General features: G+C 39.9%; 1 protein-coding gene across 1 annotated transcript in view; it reads right to left on the reverse strand.

The window, feature by feature from the left end:
* C17H4orf45 (chromosome 17 C4orf45 homolog) overlaps positions 1–24,146 on the reverse strand; it is a 134,096-nt gene that overhangs the window by 43,687 nt on the left and 66,263 nt on the right. Inside the window, exon 3 of the mRNA XM_027567248.1 lies at positions 17,030–17,088. Within this exon, the coding sequence (XP_027423049.1) occupies positions 17,030–17,088 (59 nt within the window). The remainder of the gene's footprint in view (positions 1–17,029; positions 17,089–24,146) is intronic.

Consider the following 24,146-nt stretch of genomic DNA (forward strand, 5'->3'; position numbering starts at 1 on the left):
TTTTGGAAGCTAAATATAGCAGTGGTCTCAGTAAGTCCACTAACCATCCAATTATTCACACAAACGGGAAATTGAAAACTGCCACTGCTTCCATCATTATCTTTATCCCCCACATCCGATACCTAAGTCCTGCCAAATCTACACTCTGTGATAATCCTGGAACCTGTTTCCCTTGTCCGTCTTGCCCTCTTGTTCCCCTCGATCACCATCCTTCTCTCATAGATGCCTGGCTGTCCCCCTGTCTCCGCTGATTCCCCCTATGCCCACCCTCTACTCGAAACGTAAACCTTACTTAGTCACTCTGGGTATTGTGTAAAAGGATGGATGGGTAAAATGTAAATCCCTTTTTGGGGATGCTCTAAAGGTCAGATGCAAGAGTGAACTGGTCCTGATCTGACTCCTAACTCCTCTGGTCTCACGTGTCCCTGGATGTTGAGATCTGGCAGCTCTGCAACACTCACTGCACCAGCTGAAGCCAGGCTTTTGTACTGATGCCTGCTCTTCTTGATGAAACACTGCTTCCTTGCATCCCTGCTCATCCTATATTATCTAATCTCACCTTTCAGACTCCTCTGCAGAACATTTCCCCCTGCCCCATCCACCTCTTCTCCTCACTCCTGTTAAACGCACAATACCCAGCATGGCTGTATCATGTATCTGGCTGTGTGTTAAAATTAGTGATGTGTCTATTTTCCCCTCTACACTAGAAGCTGCTTGATAGAAAGGACAGTGCTCCAAAATGATTTATTGATTTACTGATTCAGTAAACATGTGGTCATTAATTAAAGGCTATCAACCAAAGTGGTCAGAAAATGGTATTTCTTCTTCTTCAAATATCAATGGGACCATTTAATTTGGGATAAAGTGAATTTCAAGAAATATGCAAATAGAATGCTGAACAAAACCTTTCCTTCTGACTATTAACTTCAAAACATCCTAGCTACAGGGACCCTTGGATTTTTATTTCATAGTCTTCAAATATCCCATCTGAGCAGTACACCTTTCTGCCCTATCACTGAATGTTTGGGGAAACACTTCAGTCATGGAACTTGATAACACTGATGAGAAATGATGCACCAGATGATAAATTCAAAACCACCAAAAGCTGATGTCTTTCCAAACTCATATTGTTTAAAGTGGTTTGACTACTATCGGGAAGATAGAAGGCAAAAAATGTTTTAAAGGAAAAACTTTTAGTAACTTTGTGTTTTTTAAAGCAGAAAGCAAATAATGTATCTCCAAAGAGTTCAGTGCCCTTAGACAAAATTTTATGGAAAAGAGTAAGATTGAAACTAATCTACTTGGATGTGATAGCAGTAAAAATGAATAGAAATATTTAAGAAAGTGCCTCATCCTACAGTTATCTTGATACTTTCACAAAACGGGGAAGGAAGCCATTCTCCTGTGTATCAGATCCATGCTGGTTCCTTATACACTCACACACCATCCTCAAGACAACCCTATGAGTTCAATGTTACCATTTCCCCTTCTGCCCTTGAAACTGAGGTCTGAGAGCATCTATGTTCACAAGATGGAAGAATTTTGCCCAACTCTGTAAGCATCAGAAAACCTGAAAATTATGAGCAGGTTTCAAAGAACAAGTGAAAGATAGTGAAAAGCACAGAGGATGGTAAATGGTGCATGTAAAATGGACTGGGTGTTTATTCATCTGGTCATGTAGACGGAAATGATATTAATGACATGTTTTAAATTAACTTATTTGGCTGCACTGGATCTTAGTTGAAACATGCAGGATCTTCATTGCCGCATGATGGATTTTTAGTTGCAGCATGCAAACTCTTTAGTTGTGGCATGTGGAATCTAGATCCCTGACCAGGGATCCAACCTGGGGCCCTGCATTGGGAGCATGGAGTCTTAACCACTGGACCACCAGGGAAGTCCCCTAAGTGATAGTACTGGTCTTTTGTAAATCACTTCTAGGGCTTCCCAAGTGGCACTAGTGGTAAAGAATCTGACTGTCAATGCAGGAGACAAAAGAGACTCGGGTTCCATCCGTGGGTAGGGAAGATCCCCTGAAGGAGGACATGGCAACACAGTCCAGTATTCTCTCTTGGAGAATCCCATGGACAGAGAAGCCTGGCGGGCTACAGTCAATAGGGTCACAAAGAGTAGGACACGACTGAGGTAACTCGGCAGTCACAAATCACTTCTACAGATACTGCTAATGAAGTAAGAGGTAGAGGGGCCTCTGGTTAATCCGCAGGTTTCATTCTGATTCTTTGAGATAAACTACCAATGGGAATGACACCTCCTGATTGGATGAAAGACAAAGCTGCCTACCACAGCCCCCTCATTTTTGGAATGAGGGGATGGAAAGGATTTCCCAGCCTAACACATGTGCAAAGGAGGCCTCAAGTTGTCCTCTAGTAACCATATCATTAGCATTGTGAATTTTTTTGGGAGTGGAGAATCAAACCATTTTATTGGGGGGCTTTGGGGGAAGGTGGAAAAGCTGGTAGAACAATGAGATCTGAAGTCTTTCTGTGAGCCATCTACCCAACTTCTCAGCTGCTAAAAGAGCATTGTGGTTTTGACCCCTGTGGGTTTCACTTGGATACTGCAGCAAAAGATTCAAAATGGTGACTGGCAGAAGCCCAGATAAGGAATTACAGGTGACATGATTGTAGGGGAGGAAACCCCAGAAGACTAACCCCATAATCACACATTATTTACCTGAGATGTATCAATACATTTTTTAGATAGTGATAGGTAACAGCAGCATGTGAAGTCATTAGGGTTTAAAATTGATCAAAGTTTCATTATACAACTTATATACGTATATATATATGGTGTTTCATTATACAACCACCAGTAAGAATTCATCTGCCAACGCAGGAGACACAAGAGACATGGGTTCAATTCCTGGGTCAGGAAGATTCCCTGGAGGAGGAAATGGCAACCCACTGCAGTATTATTGCCTGAAAACTCCCATGGACAGAGGAGCCTGGTGGTCTACAGTCCATGGGGTCTCAAAGAGTCGGACATGACTGAGCACACATGCATGCACGTGATTGTTGTTATCATTCACATTTTGCGGATAGGTTTTTGTTCCAGCTTTGTGTATATTATAAATGTCAAGTTTTTAAAAATAATGCATGGTGAAATTTTGAGTGAAGAATTTTTTCAGTGAATTTTATGCAGGTACTTTCTCTGATTGTCCGAGCAACACAATGTCTCAGAAGTGATAGTTCTTCAGAATATAGTTCTGATTCATACGATGTGAATATTAGGCAAACAAAAAGACAAAAGACTTTGGTGATTGATTCTGATACTGAAAGTGAACATTAAACACACGCCGCTAGAGGAGGCACCTTTGCTTCTACACAGCGTGGGTTGAAGGCAACATTTCATGAAAGTTAGAAGACTTTACAGGTGTGTCAGGTGTAACTATTGAATGTAGTGACCCATAAAGTGTTAGTGAAAAGGAAAAATCGCCAGCCACAGGCATTAGTTTCTGCAAAAACCCCCTGGTTGTTAACAATGAGTTAACAACCTAAGCTACCCCTATATAGTGCTCCTCACTCTGAGAATTCACCCCTGTGCTCTCCCACATGTACTGTACTTCTAATAAATGCTGGACCTACTTTGCAGTCTTGGGCTCTTTGTCAAATTCTTTCTTCAAAGAGGACAAGGACTGAAGTTCCTTTCTCTCCATGAACACAGTAATAACAGAATGTTTGAAATGACCACAGTTGGGGCATATTTGCCAGGGGGAGGGATGAGGGAAGGGATAGTTAGGGAGTTCGAGATGGACATATACACTCTGCTATATTTTAAATGGATAACCAACAAGGACCCACTATATAGCATGTGGAACTCTGCTCAATGTTATGTGGCAGCCGTGATAGGAGAGGAACTGGGCGGAGAATGGATACATGTATATGTATGACTGAGTACCTTTGTTGTTCACCTAAAATGTCACAACACTGTTAATTGGCTATATCCCCATATAGAATAAAAAGTTAAAAAACATCTTGAATCGATCATAGAAAAATGAAACAATTAAAACACTAACACACCTTGCCCCTTTTTTTTCTGTATTCTTTTCAGCACATCAACTTTCTTTGTCTTTGCCTAACATCTGCACTGGATTGCAGGCCATGCTTGGATTTCAACACCATAAGTTATTACTTTAGTATCAGCAGCCGCTCTTTCAGTGACACTGGTCTCCTGAAACAAGCCCTAAGAGCCACTGTTCTGATGTATGTAATGCTGAGAAAGGGAAGAAAACAGGCCAGCAACTCAGAAGTGCCTCTTCTGCACACACTTTGGACTTCAGTGTCTTTCAGAAGTTCCACAGAGAGTAATTTGCAGTGAAGGGTCCTCTTCTGACACGAACTGAATTTTCTCCACCTGGACATAGTGATTGCCCAGCAAGTTTTCTTCTTAAGAATAACAGCACTGTCTCTTCTTCCAACACAGCTGTATCATATTCTTCTGCTCTAAGTGCTCCATCCCAGGATGAATAATAACCTCTCATCCAACAAGAAACATTTATATGCAGCCTGTTCTTCTCCCTTACAACAGGTCCTACAATGAAATGATTGGCCTTACATTAGGCTGTGTCTGTCCTGTCTTTCCTGATAGAATATAAGGAAGGCAGGAATGATGTCTACCTTGTTCACTCCTGAACCTCCAGTGCCTGGCATGAGGTCAGCAGCTGGATATTTACTGAATGAATAAATGGGCCTCTACCATCTGTGTGGCCCCACAACGGTGACCAGCATGGGAGCTCTGAGCTGTTTCTACTGCACTGGAGCTTCCTGACAGGCCTCCCCCTGCACCAACTTGCTGGAGAGAAATCTCAGGGGAGGAGGCTGGGGGTGGGCGGGTCCAGAGGAAGAAGTACAGAGGCATTTTTTAGGTAACAAAAATAAGAATGAGTGCAGGTAATCTCAAAAGAATACAATGAAATATTACTTAGCTATTAAAAAGAATGAAATAATGCCACCTGCAGCAACATGGATAAACCTAGAGATGATCATACTAAGTGAAGTAAGCCAGACAGAGAATGACAAATACCATATGATATTATTTATACATAGAATTGAATATATAATACAGATGAACGTACTTACAAAACAGAAACAGACTCACAGACATAGAGAACAGACTTGTGGGAAAACGGGTGGGGAAGGGTTAGATTTGGATTAGCAGATACAAACTATTATATAAGGAATGGATAGGGGACTTCTCTGGCGGTCCAGGGGCTAAGACTCCAGCTTCCAGTGCAGAGGGCCTGGGTTTGACCCCTGGTCAGGGTACTAGGGGAGAAGGCAATGGCAACCCACTCCAGTACTCTTGCCTGGAAAATCCCATGGATGGAGGAGCTTGGTAGGCTGCAGTCCATGGGGTCGCTAAGAGTCAGACATGACTGAGCAACTTCACTTTCACTTTTCATTTTCATGCATTGGAGAAGGAAATGGCAACCCACTCTAGTATTCTTGCTTGGAGAATCCCAGAGACAGAGGAGCCTGATGGGCTGCCGTCTATGGAGTCGCACAGAGTCGGACACGACTGAAGCGACTTAGCAGCAGCAGCAGCAGCACCAGGGTACTAGGTCCCACAAGCCACAACTCAGAGTTTGCATGCTGCAACTGAATATTCCACATGCTGCAATCAAGATCAAGGATCCTGGGTGCTGGAACTAAGACCTGGCAGGGCCAAATAAATGTAATTTTTAAAAGGATAGATAAACAACAAGGCCTATTGTATAGCACAGGGAGCAATATTCAATATTTTGTGATAAACCAGAATGGAGAAGAATATATAAATATTATATATATTTGTATATAACTGAGTCACTTTGCTGTACAGTAGAAATTAACACAACATTGTAAGTTAATTATACTTCAATAAAACAAAAATTTTTTAAATTGCAGCACTTTGCTCCTTAATGCTCACGGGAATCCCTCCAAAGTGCCAGTCACCAACAGCCTTAAAAATGGAAAGTTGTCAAGATTTACGGATGTTTTGAGGAAAACAACTCCAAGAGAAAAGCAAGTATTTATGTACCAATATATTTTTAAATAGTGGCTGTCATTAAGTCTGTGCTAGTTTAACAACTGGCTTTGGCAGTATTTCATTATGAAAGAAAACAGGCAATTTTCTACACACCCCTTAATTCATGCCAAATACAGGCACACCTTCTACCTTTCTGAATAAACAGAAAGCCCTGTTTATTCAGGTCAGTGCATATTTCTTTAGTACTGAAAGTCTTACTTTTAGAAATTTTTTCAACTTAGGAAGCCTAGCTACTAAAACTCAACTGAGTTTCTATTTCTCTCATTTTATAATTAATTTTCATTTTTATCAAATAATATGCTTGTACACTGCACATAATGTGAACCTAATTTTTTTCCATTTGAATGTGATCATTTAGGTACATATACATAATACAGATAAATTGTACTAAAGTGAATCACAGTATTGTGGGACTTCCCTGGTTGTCCACTGGTTAAGAATCTACCTTTCAATTCAGCAGATGCAGGTTTGATCCCTGGTTGGGGAACTAAGATCCCACATGCTTCAGGGCAACTAAGACCCCCCGTCACAACTACTGAACCTGCATGCCCTAGAGCCTACAAGTTACAATTAGAAAAGTCTTTGAGCTGCAATGAAAGATCCTGCATACTGCAACTAAGAATGAACACAGCCTAATTAATTATTTTTAAAAATCACTACATTGTACACCTTCAACTTACATAATATTGTAATCAGTTATTCAGTTCAGTTCAGTCACTCAGTCATGTCCGACTCTTTGCGACCCCATGAATCGCAGCATGCCAGGCCTCCCTGTCCATCACGAACTCCCGGAGTTCACTCAGACTCACATCCATAGAGTCGGTGATGCCATCCAGCCATCTCATCCTCTGTCGTCCCCTTCTCCTCCTGCCCCCAATCCCTCCCAGCATCAGAGTCTTTTCCAATGAGTCAACTCTTCGCATGAGGTGGCCAAAGTACTGGAGTTTCAGCTTTAGCATCATTCCTTCTAAAGAAATCCCAGGGCTGATCTCCTTCAGAATGGACTGGTTGGATCTCCTTGCAGTCCAAGGGACTCTCAAGAGTCTTCTCCAATACCACAGTTCAAAAGCATCAATTCTTCGGCGCTCAGCCTTCTTCACAGTCCAACTCTTACATCCATACATGACCACAGGAAAAACCAGTAATAAATAAGTAGTACTAAAATGTTTATAATTAACAATACTCCCATCTCTCTCTGCTCCCTGTCCAAGCATTGTCTTCTCCAAAATCAGCCACTTTCAGCTCATTTGCTTCTTCAGGACTTCACTCAATATTTGTATAAAGTAAGTGCCCCCTGGGGGGGCCCCCACTTGCCCTGCTCCTCCTCTGGGCTCCTGCATGTCCACTTTCCTGGTCTTCTCTTTTACCATTTTGAGCATCCTCTTTGCCTACCACCTTTGTTGGGTCTCTTGTTTCTTTGATCATATTCCTTTCTTTTTCCTGGACTTTCCCTTATTATCTTTTTTTTTTTTTTTTTTTTTCCTTATTATCTTGCTAAATGATATTCTCCAGTTGCTTCTCAGGAAACAATGCATTTGAGGAATACATACATGCATAAAAATGTCTCTTTTCTACCTCCCCACTTGATAGTTGAGCAGGGTATAGAATTCCAGGTTGACAGTCACTTTCTAGTAGACAGAGCAGTCATTGACCGGTGTCTTCCAGAGCCTAGGATCCCTGGCAAGAAGTGTGATGCCTGATTGATTCTGGATCCTTTGTACATGTCCCAGTCTCCCTCTGGAAGGCTTGGCAATTGTCTTCATCCCAGAAGTGAAGTTTCACAGTGACATGTCTTAATACAGTTGTTGTCATTTTTCTTTGATAGAGCCTTTCAATCTGGAAATTCATGTTATTCCCTTCTGAGAAATTGTCTTACATTATTGATTTTCTTTCTTCTGTTATCTCTGATCCCTTCTGAGGTCTATTAAACACTAGACTAATTTATTTTTAATTTCTTTCTTTCTTTCTTATTTTTTCTTTTCTTCTTTTCTGTCTCTTTGAATTTCTGTTCCACTTTTGTAAGATTAAATCTACAGTGTGAAATTTCTCTCCCATACTGAATCTCTATACTGATTGTTTTTCCTAACAGTGTAATAAGAATTTTAACAGATTTATTTAAATTTATTCATTTCAATGCACTTCATTTATTTAACTAATTTGGGAATGTTTATTAACAGAGTGGCCTGATTTGCTCAGGATACCTACAGGTTAGTCTGTTGTCCAAGTGACCTAATTCCATTAGCTTCCTGTTTTACTTTCAAAAGTGTCCTATTTTAGGTAATAAAACATATGGTCACACTGTTTACTGAGCATTTACTATATATACCAAGTGCTGTTCGAAGTGCTGTATGTGTAACAACACATCTGTATAAAATATCTACTCCAGAACAGTAGACTCTGTTATAATCATTTTACAGATTGGAAATCTGAGGGATAAAGAGTTTAAATAACTTGTCACAGGAGTCACAGATTCCAGATGTTAAAATGGGGACTTGAATGTGGGAAGTGTCTTCAGAATCTCCCCTTTCCCCTCTATGAACAATATTTATTTGTTTTTTAAAATATTTTATTTATTTATTATTGAGGTGTAGTTGATTTACAGTACCATGTTAGTTTCAGCAGTACAGCACAGTTTTATATATATATATATATATATATATATATATATATATATATGCTGTTGCTAAGTCGCTTCAGTCGTGTCTGACTCTGTGCGACCCCAGAGATGGCAGCCTACCAGGCTTTTCTGTCCCTGGGATTCTCCAGGCAAGAACACTGGAGTAGGTTGCCATTTCCTTCTCTAAAGCATGAGAGTGAAAAGTGAAAGTGAAGTTGCTCAGTCGTGTCCAACTCTTAGCGACCAGATGGACTGCAGCCCACCAGGCTCCTCTGTCCATGGGATTTTCCAAGCAAGAGTACTGGAGTGGGGTGCCATTGCCTTCTCCAATATATATATATACATACATAAAAACACATGTGTGTGTATATATGTATATATATATGAGTATATATATTCTTCTTATATTAATTTCCCTTATAAGTTGCTACAAAATATTCAGTGAAATTCCCTATGCTATAGAGAAGGTTCTTGTTGTTTATCCATTTTATATATAGTAGCATGTGTGCATTAATCCCAAACTCCTAATTTATTCCCCTTACCCACTTTGGTAATCATAAGTTTATTTTCTATGTCTGTGAGTCTATTTCTGCCTTGTTTATGAGTTCATTTGTATCATTTTTCTAGATTTCGCATATAAGTGGTGTCATATGCTCTTTGTCCTTCTATGGCTTATCTCACTCAGTATGACACTCTCTAGGTCCATCCATGTTGTTGCAATGGGATTGTTTCATTTTTTTATGGCTGAGTAATATTCCATTGTATATATATACTACATCTCTTAATCACTATAGATTCCACTTCACCACTTCTCACAATCCCTTATTTGGGGGATATTAGGCTATTTCTCAGAGAAGGCAATGGCACCCCACTCCAGTACTCTTGCCTGGAAAATCCCACGGACGGAGGAGCCTGGTAGGCAGCAGTCCATGGGGTCGCACAGAGTTGGACATGACTGAGCAACTTCACTTTCACTTTTCACTTTCATACATTGGAGAAGGAAATGGCAACCCACTCCAGTGTTCTTGCCTGGAGAATCCCAGGGATGGGGAAGCCTGGTAGGCTGCCGTCTATGGGCTCGCACAGAGTCAGACACGACTGAAGTGACTTAGCAGGCTATTTCTGACTTTGCATCATTGCAAACACTTTTGTACTCCTTTCTAGCTAAACCTCCTTCATTTTTTTCCTGGTGAAGGATAAATTCCTTCACCAGGAAAAAGCCTGGTAAAACCAGCCTTTCTTGATTTTCACTTCAGCACTCTTTCCACTTGCCACGTTGTACACCTCCTGAGAATGGGAACTGACAAACAAATCCTTTGATTATAAGAAGGCAGACACAGGAGAGCCAACACACTGAAAAGAGCTGTGACCCTCAAATAAATGAAAAGTTAGGGGACATTGTAGTTAATTTTGACTTTTTAAAAGTCATGTTGCTCCTCTCTTCTTGACTGACACCTAGTCTGGTCACCCTCACTTTAGAATCTGCAGCATCCTTGACACCCACACCCACAACCCCACCATCTACTGACAGTGGCTATCCACAGGACTGTGAACCAGTCCTTAAGACATTAGTCCTAAGACAAATGATACATTGGCAAATAAATGGCAAAGAGGCAACTTCATAGTGACATTAGGGCACAGTCATGTTGGCAGTGCCTTTCTGGAAGGAAGTTTGCCTGTGAACGAGTCTGTTGATTTCATAATCTCAGCAAGCTTTTCATGTGCAATGGATAACAAGTTTACCCAGGGAGGCAACCAGAGATTTTCCTAATGTTCTCCTTCTAAACCCAGCTTAAATTTCATCTCACTCAGGAAGTCCTCATGACCAAAGTCCTCCAGTTTTTCTGGCTTGAGCTGTACCAATCTGTGCCATTCTGAGTACACTAAGAATAGGGATTTTGTCTTTTATATCTGATTCACCAAGTATTGAGTACCCCTATATGTCAAACTCTTATTATATATGAAGACTCTTGAGAGTCCCTTGGACTGCAAGAAGATCCAACCAGTCCATTCTGAAGTGATCTCCTTCAGATTGGAAGGAATGATGCTAAAGCTGAAACTCCAGTACTTTGGCCACCTGATGCGAAGAGTTGACTCATTGGAAAAGACTCTGATGCTGGGAGGGATTGGGGGCAGGAGGAGAAGAGGACGACAGAGGATGAGATGACTGGATAGCATCACCGACTCTATGGATGTGAGTCTGAGTGAACTCCAGGAGTTGATGATGGACAGGGAGGCCTGGTGTGCTGCGATTCATGGGGCCGCAAAGAGTCAGCGACTGAACTGAACTGAACTGAACTGATATGTCAAACTCTATGTTAAAGGTAAGGGAAAGAAAGCAGGATGCTGCTATGCTCTACAATTTTCAGTAACGTGTAACTTTAACAGATATCAATTCTCAAAACAAAAATTCCCACTGATTCACTATTTGCAGTGCATTCTCTTATAAACTGACTCTTAATTTGACTGCAAACTGTTCTCCCACTTCCTATCTGTGCTTTTTATTCTTCTTATTGAAATTAGACATACTGTTCATTTATATTGGAAAACACCTAGCTGTGAGAAGAGACCACATAAAAATGAGTTAATCATCAGACCTCATGTCTAGAGAAACTTATGTATTTAAAACAAAAGAATGTTTCCTTTAATTCAGAAGGGAAAAGAATAAAGTCAACCCATACCCCATTATTGTGGTCATTCTCCATCAGTGGATGTTGTATTGAAATCTTCTTTTTATATCTATCTGTCCTGAAAGTCTGTGAGTGACTTGGGCAAGGACCCTGCTTATTACTTTTTAAATTTTGAGAACTTGTCACATGGCAGACCTTCATCTCAAGTTTGCTGAAGTATGTTTTTACCTGTCTTTAGTAGTAGTAGTGAAAGTCACTCAGTAGTGTCCGATTCCTTGTGACCCTATGGACTATACAGTCCTTGGAATTCTCCATGCCAGAATACTGGAGTGGGTGGCTTTTCCCTTCTCCAGGGGATCTTCCCAACTGAGGGATCGAACCCAGGTCTCTAGTATTTACACTTGAAAATGAGGCTCAAAATCTTGGATCTCCCCCACCTACCCTCAAGGTCAGAACTGCTAGGGGAGCTTTATTCAAATAACAACGACAATTTTAGATGCAATAAATTGGATAGCACACCGTTGATTCAATAACAGATTAACTTGGGGGCAGAAAGAGAGTCACTACCATCTACCATAAATAACTACCATAAAACACATCCTGATTTCAAGGAGTTAGATTTTCAAAGTATACCCCAGAATGGAGGAAATCCTGTCATTGTCCTTGACTGGACTTCTGGTCTCAAAATCAGAGCAGTCTCTTGGCTCTATTACGTCAGCCGACAAAAATTCTTCAATGCCGCTTATATGCCCTCAACTCATTCTTCTCTTCCTCCAATGCTTTTTCTGAGACCATTGATAAGTTCCAAATATTTGTCTGTTATTGTTTTCTTGGATTTCCATTTCCTTGTATAAACCCTCCTCCTTGAGTTCTTCCCTGCCTTTTACAGCCTCCCATTGTCCTCAGGTCCTTGCCTCTGAGGCTCTTTCCTTCTTCCATGATGCTCACTCACCTTTTCCTGGTGTGGATGCCCCCAGGCTCATCCCTTTCTTCTTTCAGTCCTCACAAGTCATTCTCAGCCCTGAATGATCATCAGAATCGCTTGAAGAGCCTTCTGAAAAGATTCAAGCCCAGATCCCAACCCAGATCTGTGGAATCAGTCAACTTGGACCTAGATATTAGTTCTGTAACCCGGGTTTGTGTACCTTACTTAGCATCTGAAGTTCAATTTCTTCTCCTGTAAAATTAAGATAATGCTAAAATCTCTTTCGTCCGATCTCTGAATACATTCTTACTCCCCATTGTCACAGCAAACATCATCTCTTCTTCTCATTTATTTAAAGCCTGCGTTCCTTTGAAAGCTGAGCTCAAATCCTTTCCTTCTCACAACTCTCTTCATCACAACTGATTTTGGATTGTTTACAGAACGCACTGAAAACTCAAGAGCGACTTGTTGAAACGAAATTATTTCCTGGCTGAGCTTCCTACAACTGTCTTGTCACATTTCAATTTTTTTCTCCATGCAGCACTTCAATATTCCAGAGTGATTTTTTTTTTAATTGGATCACATTGTTCCCTATTTTAAATCTTTCAATGAATTCTCTTTCTTAAAATGTATTTATTCATTTATTTTTATTTTTTTGGTTGAGCTAGGTCTATGTTGCTGCACACAGGCTTTCTCTAGTTGAGGTGAGCAGGGGTACTCTCTAGTTGCCAATGCATGGGCTTCTCACTGTGGCGCCTTCGCTTATTCAGAGCATAGGCTCGAGGGACATGGACTTCAGGAACTGCTGCACAAGGCCTCAGTAGGTTCATGAGCTTAGTTGCTCACAGCATGTGGAATCTTCCCAGACTGGGGATTGAACCTGTGTCCCCTGCATTGGCAGCTGGATTCCTATCCACTGTATCACCAGGGAAGTCCCCAGTGACTTCTCTTAGTTCTTAGGCTTGTTCAGCACCATGGCTGCAGAGTCTAGCAGTGCTTTGAATACAAGAGATGCTGGATTTATTGAGTGAATGCAGTTGACTGATGACAGAACATGCAAACAGTTGGGGAGGCTAAACACAAACCTTGCCCAGGAAGGAGATGGATGGCTCTTGGCACAGCTGAGAGAATGCAACCAGGTGGGCACACTTGGACCTTGTAGAGTCATCCTCTTTCAGAGCCTCTGCCAAGCCTGAGAGTGAGGCCAGAAGGTTTTTAAGCAGAGGTTGTGCTTAGTGCCCCAAAAGTGCAGAAACCCTGACCTCCAAAAATCTAAGGAAAACAAAGACATTATTGAATCTGTACTCCTGTAAGAGCAATGCTGATTGATCTCTTTTCCCTTAGAAATCTTAATTATATGTTCCAATAGATGACAAGCCTAGGTTTTGCTCTTTCCCTGTAACTGAACATACAGGTTTCATTTTGGTTACCACTGCTTTAAAGTGAAAGTGAAAGTGAAGTCACTCAAGAGAGTGTCAATTCAAGCCATTGTGTGACTTTAATAGGATTACATTGATTAACTAACACGATGCATTATGATGGTTTCTAGGCCAACAGCATGAAATGAGGGGCTTTTAACCAAAAAAGTTATATTTTTGTTCTTTCATTGAAAACAACCATTTATATAGTTAAAGGCCCCACCCTCCAACATCCAGCTGCTGTTCTTAACAGGCTGGTTCCCTTTACCTGCAATGTGCTCTCATCTTACTTGCCCTGCCCCATTCCTCCCCTTAATGAAATCCCTTACTATTAACAGTGGAAGTGAGAAATAGATTCAAGGGATTAGATCTGATAGACAGAGTGCCTGAAGAAGTATGGACGGAGGTTTGTGACTGTACAGGAAACAAGGATCATTATCATCCCCAAGAAAAAAAAATGCAAAAAGGCAAAATGGTTGTCTGATGAGGCCTTACAAATAGCTGTGAAAAGAAAGTGAAAGGAAAAGGAAAAAGGGAAAGATACATCCATTTGAATGCAGAGTTTCAAAGAATAGCAAGGAGAGATAAGAAAGCCTTCCTCAGTGATCAGAGCAAAGAAATAGAGGAAAACAAAAGAATGGGAAAGACTAGAGATGTCTTCAAGAAAATTAGAGATACAAAGGGAACATTTCATGCAAAGATGGGCTCAATAAAGGACAGAAATAGTATGGACCTAACAGAAGCAGAATATATTAAGAAGAGGTGGCAAGAATACACAGAAGAACTATACAAAAAAGATCTTCACAACCCAGATAATCACAATGGTGTGATCATTCACCTAGAGCCAGACATCCTGGAATGTGAAGTCAAGTGGGCTTAGGAAGCATCACTATGAACAAAGCTATTGGAGGTGATGAAATTCCAGTTGAGCTATTTCAAATCCTAAAAGATAATGCTGTGAAAGTGCTGCACTCAATATGCCAGCAAATTTGGAAAACCCAGCAGTGGCCACAGGACTACAAAAGGTCAGTTTTCATTCCAATCCCAAAAAAAGGCAATGCCAAAGAATGTTCAAACTACCGCACAATTGCACTCATCTCACATGCTAGCAAAGTAATGCTCAAAATTCTCTGAGTGAGGCTTCAACAGTACATGAACTGTGAACTTCCAGATGTTCAAGCTGGATTTAAAAAAGGCAGAGGAACCAGAGATCAAATTGCCAACATCCACTGGATCATCGAAAAAGCAAGAGAATTTCAGAAAAACATCTGTTTCTGCTTTATTGACTATGCCAAAGCCTTTGACTGTGTGGATCACAACAAACTGGAAAATTCTTAAAGAGGTGGGAGTACCAGACCACCTCACTTGCCTCTTGAGAAACCTATATGCAGGTCAGGAAGCAACAGAACTGGACATGGAACAACAAACTGGTTCCATATTGGGAAAGGAGTACGTCAAGGCTGTATATTGTCACCCTGCTTATTTAACTTATATGCAGAGCACATCATGCGAAAAGCTGCGCTGGAGGAAGCACAAGCTGGAATCAAGATTGCTGGGAGAAATATCAATAACCTCAGATATGCAGATAACAACACCATTATGGCAGAAAGTGAAGAGGAACTAAAGAGCCTCTTGATGAAAGTGAAAGAGGAGAGTGGAAAAGTTGGCTTAAAACTCAACATTCAGAAAGCTAAGATCATGGCAGCTGGCAAATAGATGGGGAAATAGTGGAAACAGTGACAGACTATATTTTTGGGGGCTCCAAAATCACTGCAAATGGTGACTGCAGCCATGAAATTAAAAGACACTTGCTCCTTGGAAGAAAAGCTGTGACCAACCCAGACAGCATATTAAAAAGCAGAGACATTACTTTGTCAACAAAACTCCATCTAGTCAAAGCTATATTTTTTCCAGTAATCACGGGTGGATGTGAGAGTTGGACTATAAAGAAAGCTGAGCGCTGAAGAATTGATGCTTTTGAACTGTGGTGTTAGAGAAGACTCTTGAGAGTCCCTTGGACTGCAATGAGATCCAACCAATCAATCCTAAAGGAAATCAGTCCTGAATATCCATTGGAAGGACTGACCTTGAAGCTGAAGCTCCAAATACTTTGGCCACCTGATGCAAAGAGCTGACTCATTTGAAAAGACCCTGATGCTGGGAAAGAGTGAAGGCGGGAGAAGAAGGGGACGACAGAGGATGAGATGGTTGGATGGCATCACCGACTCAATGGACATGAGTTTGAGTAATCTCCGGGAGTTGGTGATGGACAGGGAGGCCTGGCATGCTGCAGTCCACGGGGTCACAAAGTCGAACACGACTGAGCAACTGAACTGACCGAGTAGATAGTGAAGATTTTCTGTGCTTATTAGGAGTAAAAATTCACAAATGTACAAATAAACCTATAGGACATAAAAAAATTAAGAAAAATTAACTCTGTTATTGAGTGAAGTAACTCAGAAAGAGAAAAGCAAATATCGTATATTAATGCATATATGTGGAATCTAGAAAAGTAGTATAGATTATCTTATTTGCAAAGCAGAAATAGAGGCACAGACTTGAAGATCAAACATATGAACATCAAAGGGGGAAAGGGTGAATGGAAAGAATTTGGAGATTGGAGCTAACATATATACACCACTGTGCTGAAGTGACTTAGCACACATACATGTAGGTACAAAGGAAATCAATCCTGAATATTCATTGGAAGGACAGATGCTGAAGCTCAAGCTTCAATACTTGGCCACCTGATGTGAAGAGCTGACTCATTAGAAAAGACCCTGCTGCTGGGAAAGATTGAAGGCAGGAGAAGAAGGGGATGACAGAGGATGAGATGGTTGGATTGCATTACCGATTCAATGGACATGAGTTTGAGCAAGCTCCAGGAGATGGTGAAGGTCAGGGAAGCCTAGTATGCTAAAGTCCATGGGGTTGCAAAGAGTCGGACACGACTGAGTAACTGAAGAACAATGCAGGTATAAAATAGAAAATGAGATATAATAAGATAATGAGTCCCTATTATATTGCACAGAGACCTCTACTCAATTCTCTGTAGTGACCTAAATGGGAAGGAAATCCAAAAAAGAGGGGATATAGGTAAACATGTAGCTGAGTAATTGAAGAGCAATGCAGGTATAAAATAGATAATGAGGTACATAATAAGATAATGAGTCCCTATTGTATTGCACAGGGACCTCTAACTCAATTCTCTGTAGTGACCTAAATGGGAAGGAAATCCAAAAAAGAGGGGATATGGGTAAACATATAACTGATTCACTTTGCTGTACAGCAGAAACTAACACAACATTGTAAAGCAAATTACTCCAATAAAAAGAAATTAACTCTGTTACTAATTTAGGAGGAAAGATTAATTAATTGATGTAAATATACTTACCATGGGCTCTGGTATCTGTGGCTTAGTTTGTCAATAGCCGCTTGACTGAACTCTTCATACTGTAAAAAAGAAGAAAATCAATGTCCCCTGATTCCAAGGTCACTCTGCATGAACATGTCTGAGAGTCTGGGTTCCTAGTCAAAGAGGAGGTCAGGTGGAGCAATTAAACAAGAAACGCTAAATTCAGTTGAGGAAACATGGTCTTTTGATTCTTGAACTGAGAAGAAAAGATACAAGAAGTAAAATAAATCTGACCCTCTGTGCTTTCCCTGCCCTCTCTATAAAAGGACAGCTGTTGGGTCTGCAGAAGAGTGTCATCTACAATCTCTAAACATCTCATGATTCTATATCTACATGAGCAGGCACTCAAAACCAGGACTTACCATTTATTTTTTGTTTTTCATAGTGGGTCCTTGTTGGTTACCAATCTTAAATATTGCACTGTGTACATAGCCATCCCAATTCCCTAACAATCCCTTCCCCCCAGCAACTATAACATGACATCATTTTGTCTCAGCTTAGCTTTTTTCACATCACCTTACCCTCATGTGGAAAGATGCTCAACAGCACTAATTATTAGAGAAATGCAAATCCAAACTACAATGAGGTATCACCTCACACTGGTCAGAATTGTCATCATCAAAAAGTCTACAAATAGTAAATGCTGGAGAAGTAGAAAAAAGGTATCTTCCTATAGTGTTGTTTGGAATGTGAAGTGGTGCAGCTGCTATGGAAAACAGTACAGAGGTTCCTTAAAAACCTAAAAATACAACTACCATATGATCCAGCAACCTGACTCCTGGGCAGATATCTGAAGAAAATTATAATTTGAAAAGATATGTGCACGCCAATGTTCATTACAGCATAATTCACAATAGACAAGTTATGGAGCATCTTAAAAGTTCATCAACAGATGAATGGTTAAAGATGTGGGACATATGTACAATGAGCTATTACTCAGCCATAAAAAGAATGAAATACTGCCATTTGTAGCAACATAAATGGACTTAGAGATTATCACACTGAGTGTAATAAATCAAAGACAAATGTCGTTTGATATCACATGTGCAATCCAAAAAAATTATACAAATGAACTTATTTACAAAACAGGAACAGACTCACAGACATAGGAAAAAACTCATGGTTACCAAAGGAAATGGAAGAGTGGAGGAAAAAATTAGGAGCTTGGGATTAACAGATACAAACTACTTTATATAAATAGATAACTGACAAGGACCTACTGTATAGCACAGGGACCTATACTCAATACCTTGTAATAACCTATAATGGAAGATAATCTGAAAGAGAATCTATCATCTATCTGTCTGTCTGAACCACTTTGCTGCACACCAGAAACTAACACAACACTGTAAATCAACCTCAAATACATCAATAAAAAAGACAAAAAGGGCGAAACGTAGCAAAATCATATCATAATGTTAACCTTAGATAAATCACCTGGTACCCTTTTCTATCTCCCCTGTGTTCTTCCCTTTTCCTCAAGCTTTGGTTTATAATGCCTTTCCTGATCAAGGGTTGTGTTGGGAAAGCAGATCTATTTAAGTCATTTCTCAGTGATGAAGATCTGAAAACTTGATCACTTCTAGATCTTTAATGTCCATGTGTAAAATAATAAACAAAAGAAGGGATAAAATAAACAAGATTTAAATGAAAGGCTAAGCCACTATTCCAAAAGTTTGAAAAGTGATAATCTGTGTTTAGGACTTCCCTGGTGGCTCAGTGATAAAGAATCCTCTTGTCAATGCAGGAGACGTGGGTTTGATACCAGGTTGGAAAGATGCCCTGGAGAAGGAAATGGCAATCCACCCCAGTATTGTTGCCTGGAAAATCCCATGGACAGAGGAGCCTGGCAGGCTACAGTCCATGGGGTTGCAAAGAGTCAGACATGACTACTTAGCGACTAAATAACAACCATCTGTCTGTAATAGTAAAATCTTTTTCAACTGATTTTTTTTTACTTTTTATTTTATATTGAGGTACAGCCAATTAATAATGTTGTGATAGTTACAGGTGGATAGCAAAGGCACTCAGCCATAAATACACATGTATCCATTCTCCCCCAAACTCCTGAGTCTCAACTGATTTCTGACACCTATTCCCTGAATATCAATCTTATCAACTGACTTACAAATAATTTTATCATCAGTTTATGGGCAAATTTCCCAGGACTGGGATAATCTTTGATCTTTGTTCTCATTTTTAATAACCCAAAGTTTCACCGGTTTAATCTGGAAAGATTTTCCTTAGGAACACACAATGCATTCATTAGCCTCTAACCCTACCCCATTTTTCCTATAGTTATCAGCACATAATGTCATAGAAATTTACCTAAAATAAGCTGACCTTTCTCTGTCTTAATTAATGAGATTCATCATGATTTATTTGGACAGTTGTGCTCACTTTGTTATTAAATCTAATGAAATTTAGAATAAAAAAAATTTTTTTTTTTACTGATCAGTTATTCATAAAAGTGAAGCAAAGACTGATTCAATAACAAATTCAGCACCTTCATAGAAACAGGTGACAACTGAGTAGTACATGTTCTATGCTAAGGAGATCAGTAAGAATCTTTGCAGTTATTTTGCATGCTTTCAACTAGCAAAAATAATTATAACTTGAAATTGGATATTCCCTATTAAGCAATCTTTAAATAAGTCTAGGTATTAAGGAAAAAGAAATATCTGCTAATTACATTTAGATACTGTGAATTAGGCACAATTTCTCAAATGAGCTATTAAATTTAAGTGAAATTAATTACAGACATCGGGGTCCATTCTAGTTAATAATGAAAATCATTGCTTAATATTTTTACTTTTAATCACAAACCACCTCTCCTCTAGAAGCGATATTAACTGAGGAATCCTCTTACTTTCTTGCCAGGCTTAACTCAGGATGTTTTTCCTAATATAGCCAATGAGTACAATGGCCATGCATTTCAAGAACAGCATAAACATTAGGATTTCTCTTGCCATCCTCCTCCTTGGTAACATGGAGCTCTTATACCAAACAGTGAAGTGGAAAATCCCCTAAGCCTACCTTTTCTTATGCTAATGTAATTTTTTCTTCACTTGCCTCCATTTGCAAAATATTACTGTTAACCCCTTAGCTGCTTTTCTTCCCATAGCCAGGGAGAAGCATTCTCATTGTTGGTGCCCGGTCACCAAATTGCATAATGCTGCCTATTCTCAACTGGAACTATTGAAGGGAGAAAGGGGGCATCAAGCCTTTGTGTGGATAGAGCATTTGAAGCATTCATTTTACATTCAGAGCAGGAGTAGAAACAAAACAGATCTCCCTGAAAAATGTCAGTGTTTAAGGCATGGATTCTGTGGTGCATTTTTTTTTTTTTACTAAAAAGCAAGAAGTGAACAACAATGCAGACGCCCATACTTCATTTTATGCCAAAGGATATGGAGGCTTGAGCTGAGTACCAATATGAATTATATCCCCATCTCCCCTTTTTTTATTGCACTGTTTTTAAATAATTTGAATTAGTTTATCAAATTTTAACAAACAGACTAAACATAAAGTTTCCTGTTTCCTTGACTCTGACCATAGTACGTGTTTTCTGTAGAGTATCCAACTAATGAGAAACATATTCCATTACATTTCTAAAGTGTTTATCATAATATAATTTTAAAATTCATGTAGTTATGAAAACATAGTATAGTGAGGCATTAAGAATACTAGATCCCACTTCTTTAGACTTATTGTACTAGATACTATGCTAAGTGCTTTACACATTTATCTCACTAATCCATTTGACAATACTCTAAGATTATAATAATATTATATAACATTATTTTCCCCGTGGAAGACAGAATTCTAAAGACTTCCAAGATGTCCTTATATATACACCTTCTTCCAGATATTCAGCCAAATACTAACCTAGGTACTGCTGTGAAGGGATTTTTCAGGTGTAGTTAGGATTCCAAATCAACTGACTTTAAGAAAGGAAGTTTCTCCTTGGTGGCCCTAACTTCATCACTCAAGCTCTTTAAAGGACCTGGGCTCCTCTGGGTAAAAGGGATTTGAAATGTGAGAGGGATTTGGACATGAGGGAGGGTGTCTGTTGCTGGCTTTAAAGATAGAAGGGACCATCGACAAAGGGATGTGGGCAGCTTCTTGATGTTGAGACTGTTCCCTGCCTGACAGCTGCAGAGAAATAGGCCCTCAGTCCTATAGCCACAAGGAACTGAGTTCTGCCACAAAGACATGCACTTGGAAGAGACCCCCGACCTCAGATTTGATCTTTGTCACACCTGACACTTTGAAATTCAGCCTAGTGAGTTCTGAGAAGAGAATCAAGCCTAGACTTCCCTGACTTCTAATCTACTTCTAATCTATGATTTGCTTCTGTGAGCAAATAAATGGTGTTGCTTTAAGATGTTCTTGTTTACTGCAGCACCCAGACTTCCCTGTCCTTCATTATCTCCTGGAGTTTGCTCAAATTCATGTCCACTGAGTCAGTGATGCCATCCAACCATATCATCCTCTACTATCCTCTTCTTCCCCTGCCCTCAGTCTTTCCCAGCATGAGTCAGCTCTTCACATCAGGTGGCCAAAGTACCAGAGCTTCAGTTTCTAATTTAGTGGCAAAAGATTACGCTCAACAGAAAACTAATGCAATGCTCATTTTATCAATGGGAAAACTGAAACATTATAAAGAATAGAGGGCAGATTAGCATGTAAATAGGGGAAAAATAAAAAATTCTTCAACTGGCTCTTTTTCCATATTCAGTTTTTCATTAAGACCACACATGTAGATTTGTCATGAAAAACATTATAAATGCTGCCTTATTTATCCTTAGAGAGAAGGCACATTTCTATTGTTTTTTTTTTCTGTACTTCTCCAGGGAGATTAATGTTTTCCTTATCCAGGCGATAATTCAAGATACGTGAGGACTTCTAGCAACACTAGAACTTATTCTGTCGGGAATTGTTAGGATTTGTGATGAGTACCCAATCATTCTGCAACCAGTCTTTTACCCATAGTTGGCGGATGGGCCCTACCAGAGTCTGAAATATGAGTGGACTCAAATATTCAAGCTACAGGAAAGCTACACAGGAGGTTCCCAAGTCTCTGCTTGTGCCCAGGCCACAGTTCCTGAAATATAATTAAGTGCCTGGTTGGTGACTGCCCTCACCCTTGGAGTTTTCTAATGTGTTGGCACTGTTATTAATTCAAAGGTTAGGAAGTGTGTTCCTCCCAAGTTAATTGTCCAATTAGCTTTACAGTACAGAATTGCACTAGGGGTGGTAGCACAGGCATTGTGAACATAAGAGTATAACCAAGTTTCAGCAAAAGAAAAAATAAATAAAAGCTAAGTAGTCCTTGAATCACTACTGAATAACCGAGAAGGAGAATAATTCTCAAGTTCATGCACACTTAAAAGCTCATTCCACAACCCCCGTCCCCCACCTCCTTCTGCAACTTGGTTTGTTATCAAAGACTCTGCATGAAAAAAGAACGAGATCTCAGTCTCCATTTCCTATCATTTTTTCATGATCTGCTAGGCTGTGCTAAGTACTAGGAAGAAGGCTGTGGATGCTGTCAATAGAAAGTCAAGTAAGACAGATCTCACACCTCAAGTTACTCACAGCCATTTGAGATGTGGCTGGCACTATGCAGACCAATAGTCACACTAAAAACTTCAACAATGATGACAACACAGAGAAACTTCCTACGAACTTCTCCCCAACTGCAAGAGCCCATATGGGCCCCAAGCGCTTATTTTCAGTGCCATTTTCTTTGTGTCCAGAGACAGTGGGACCACATACCAGGGGCCTCTCTATTGAATGGGTTGTTTTCAATTTGCTCAATTAAGATTTCCTGAGTCCTGGGAAGAGAATAGCTAGATCCAGATTGCTATGCATTCTAGGCACTTTCGTCAACACAGCTGACATACTTCAGAAGTGTTATATATGAATAATAGGGAAAACTATAGTCCTAAATTTATAATGATATTAGAATTTCTTCCAAACATCTCAAAAAGCCAGGATAAATGCCAGATTCAGAAAACATATGTCCTGGTATTTTAGCCACCTGTGCCTGGGATATTAGATCAAGCCCAAGTTTCTGAATTCTTGACAGTATATTTAAAGAAGCCTGATTGTGGAGTTAAATGTCAAGTTTACTAGAACTCATTCTAATTTATACATTTTTCTTAGCTTTGTATCTTGTTAGCATCATCAAAGAATATTTGTTGAAAACCTATGGAGTATGCTTAATACTAATTTTAAGAAGTGCAATATATTTTTAAAAAGGTTATATTTTCATTGAAAAACATTCTCAATGTGTATGTTAAGCCCTACAGAAGTTGGTAACCACCATGGTGCATTTTTAGCCTTCCTTAATTAGAAATAAAATCACTCACTAGGCTCTAAATTGCTTTGAGTTTATTTCCTTCCTTCCCCCCTCCTTCTCTTTCTTTCCATCCTTTCTTTTGTTTTCACATTTCCACATCCTAACAAAAGATGTGAGGATCAGGATGTCTGTTTTTTTCCAATTCACCAAAAATCATCCATAAAGTCACAGCCAGAAGGAGGAAGCCCACACTGACTGGGAAGCCAGTTACCTGGGGCTAGGGAGCCTGGTGACACATGGAGAGGTGGTGCCCCAGGTACCAACCTCTTGTCCACAGAACCACTTTGGACGCAGCACAGAGTGCACGTCAGTGATACCTATCTTGCTTTTTGTTTTCATGGTCTGTTCCAGGAAGGAAGCATTGAACTTAAAATTTATTTTCTGAGAGTTCAGATACAAGTAATTCCTTCAATCTATTTGAGGAATAATATAGAAAGCCATGACTTCCCTGGTGGCTCAGTGGCAAAGAATCTGCCTGCAATTCAGGAGACACAGGTTCGATTCCTGGGTCAGGAGGATCCCCGGGAGGAGGACATGGCAACCCAATCCAATATTCTTGCTGAGAAATCCCACGGACAGGGGAGCCTCGTGGGCTACAATCCATGGGGTTGCAAAGAGTCAGACACAACTTAGCGACCGAACAATAGCAACAATAGAAAGCCAAGTTTTATGAAATAGGGAAATATTAACACCTGTGTATTAGGAAGTTAATGTTAATATGGGGCTAAC

Source organism: Bos indicus x Bos taurus, chromosome 17 (assembly GCF_003369695.1).
Source record: "Bos indicus x Bos taurus breed Angus x Brahman F1 hybrid chromosome 17, Bos_hybrid_MaternalHap_v2.0, whole genome shotgun sequence".
Classification (NCBI taxonomy): domain Eukaryota; kingdom Metazoa; phylum Chordata; class Mammalia; order Artiodactyla; family Bovidae; genus Bos; species Bos indicus x Bos taurus.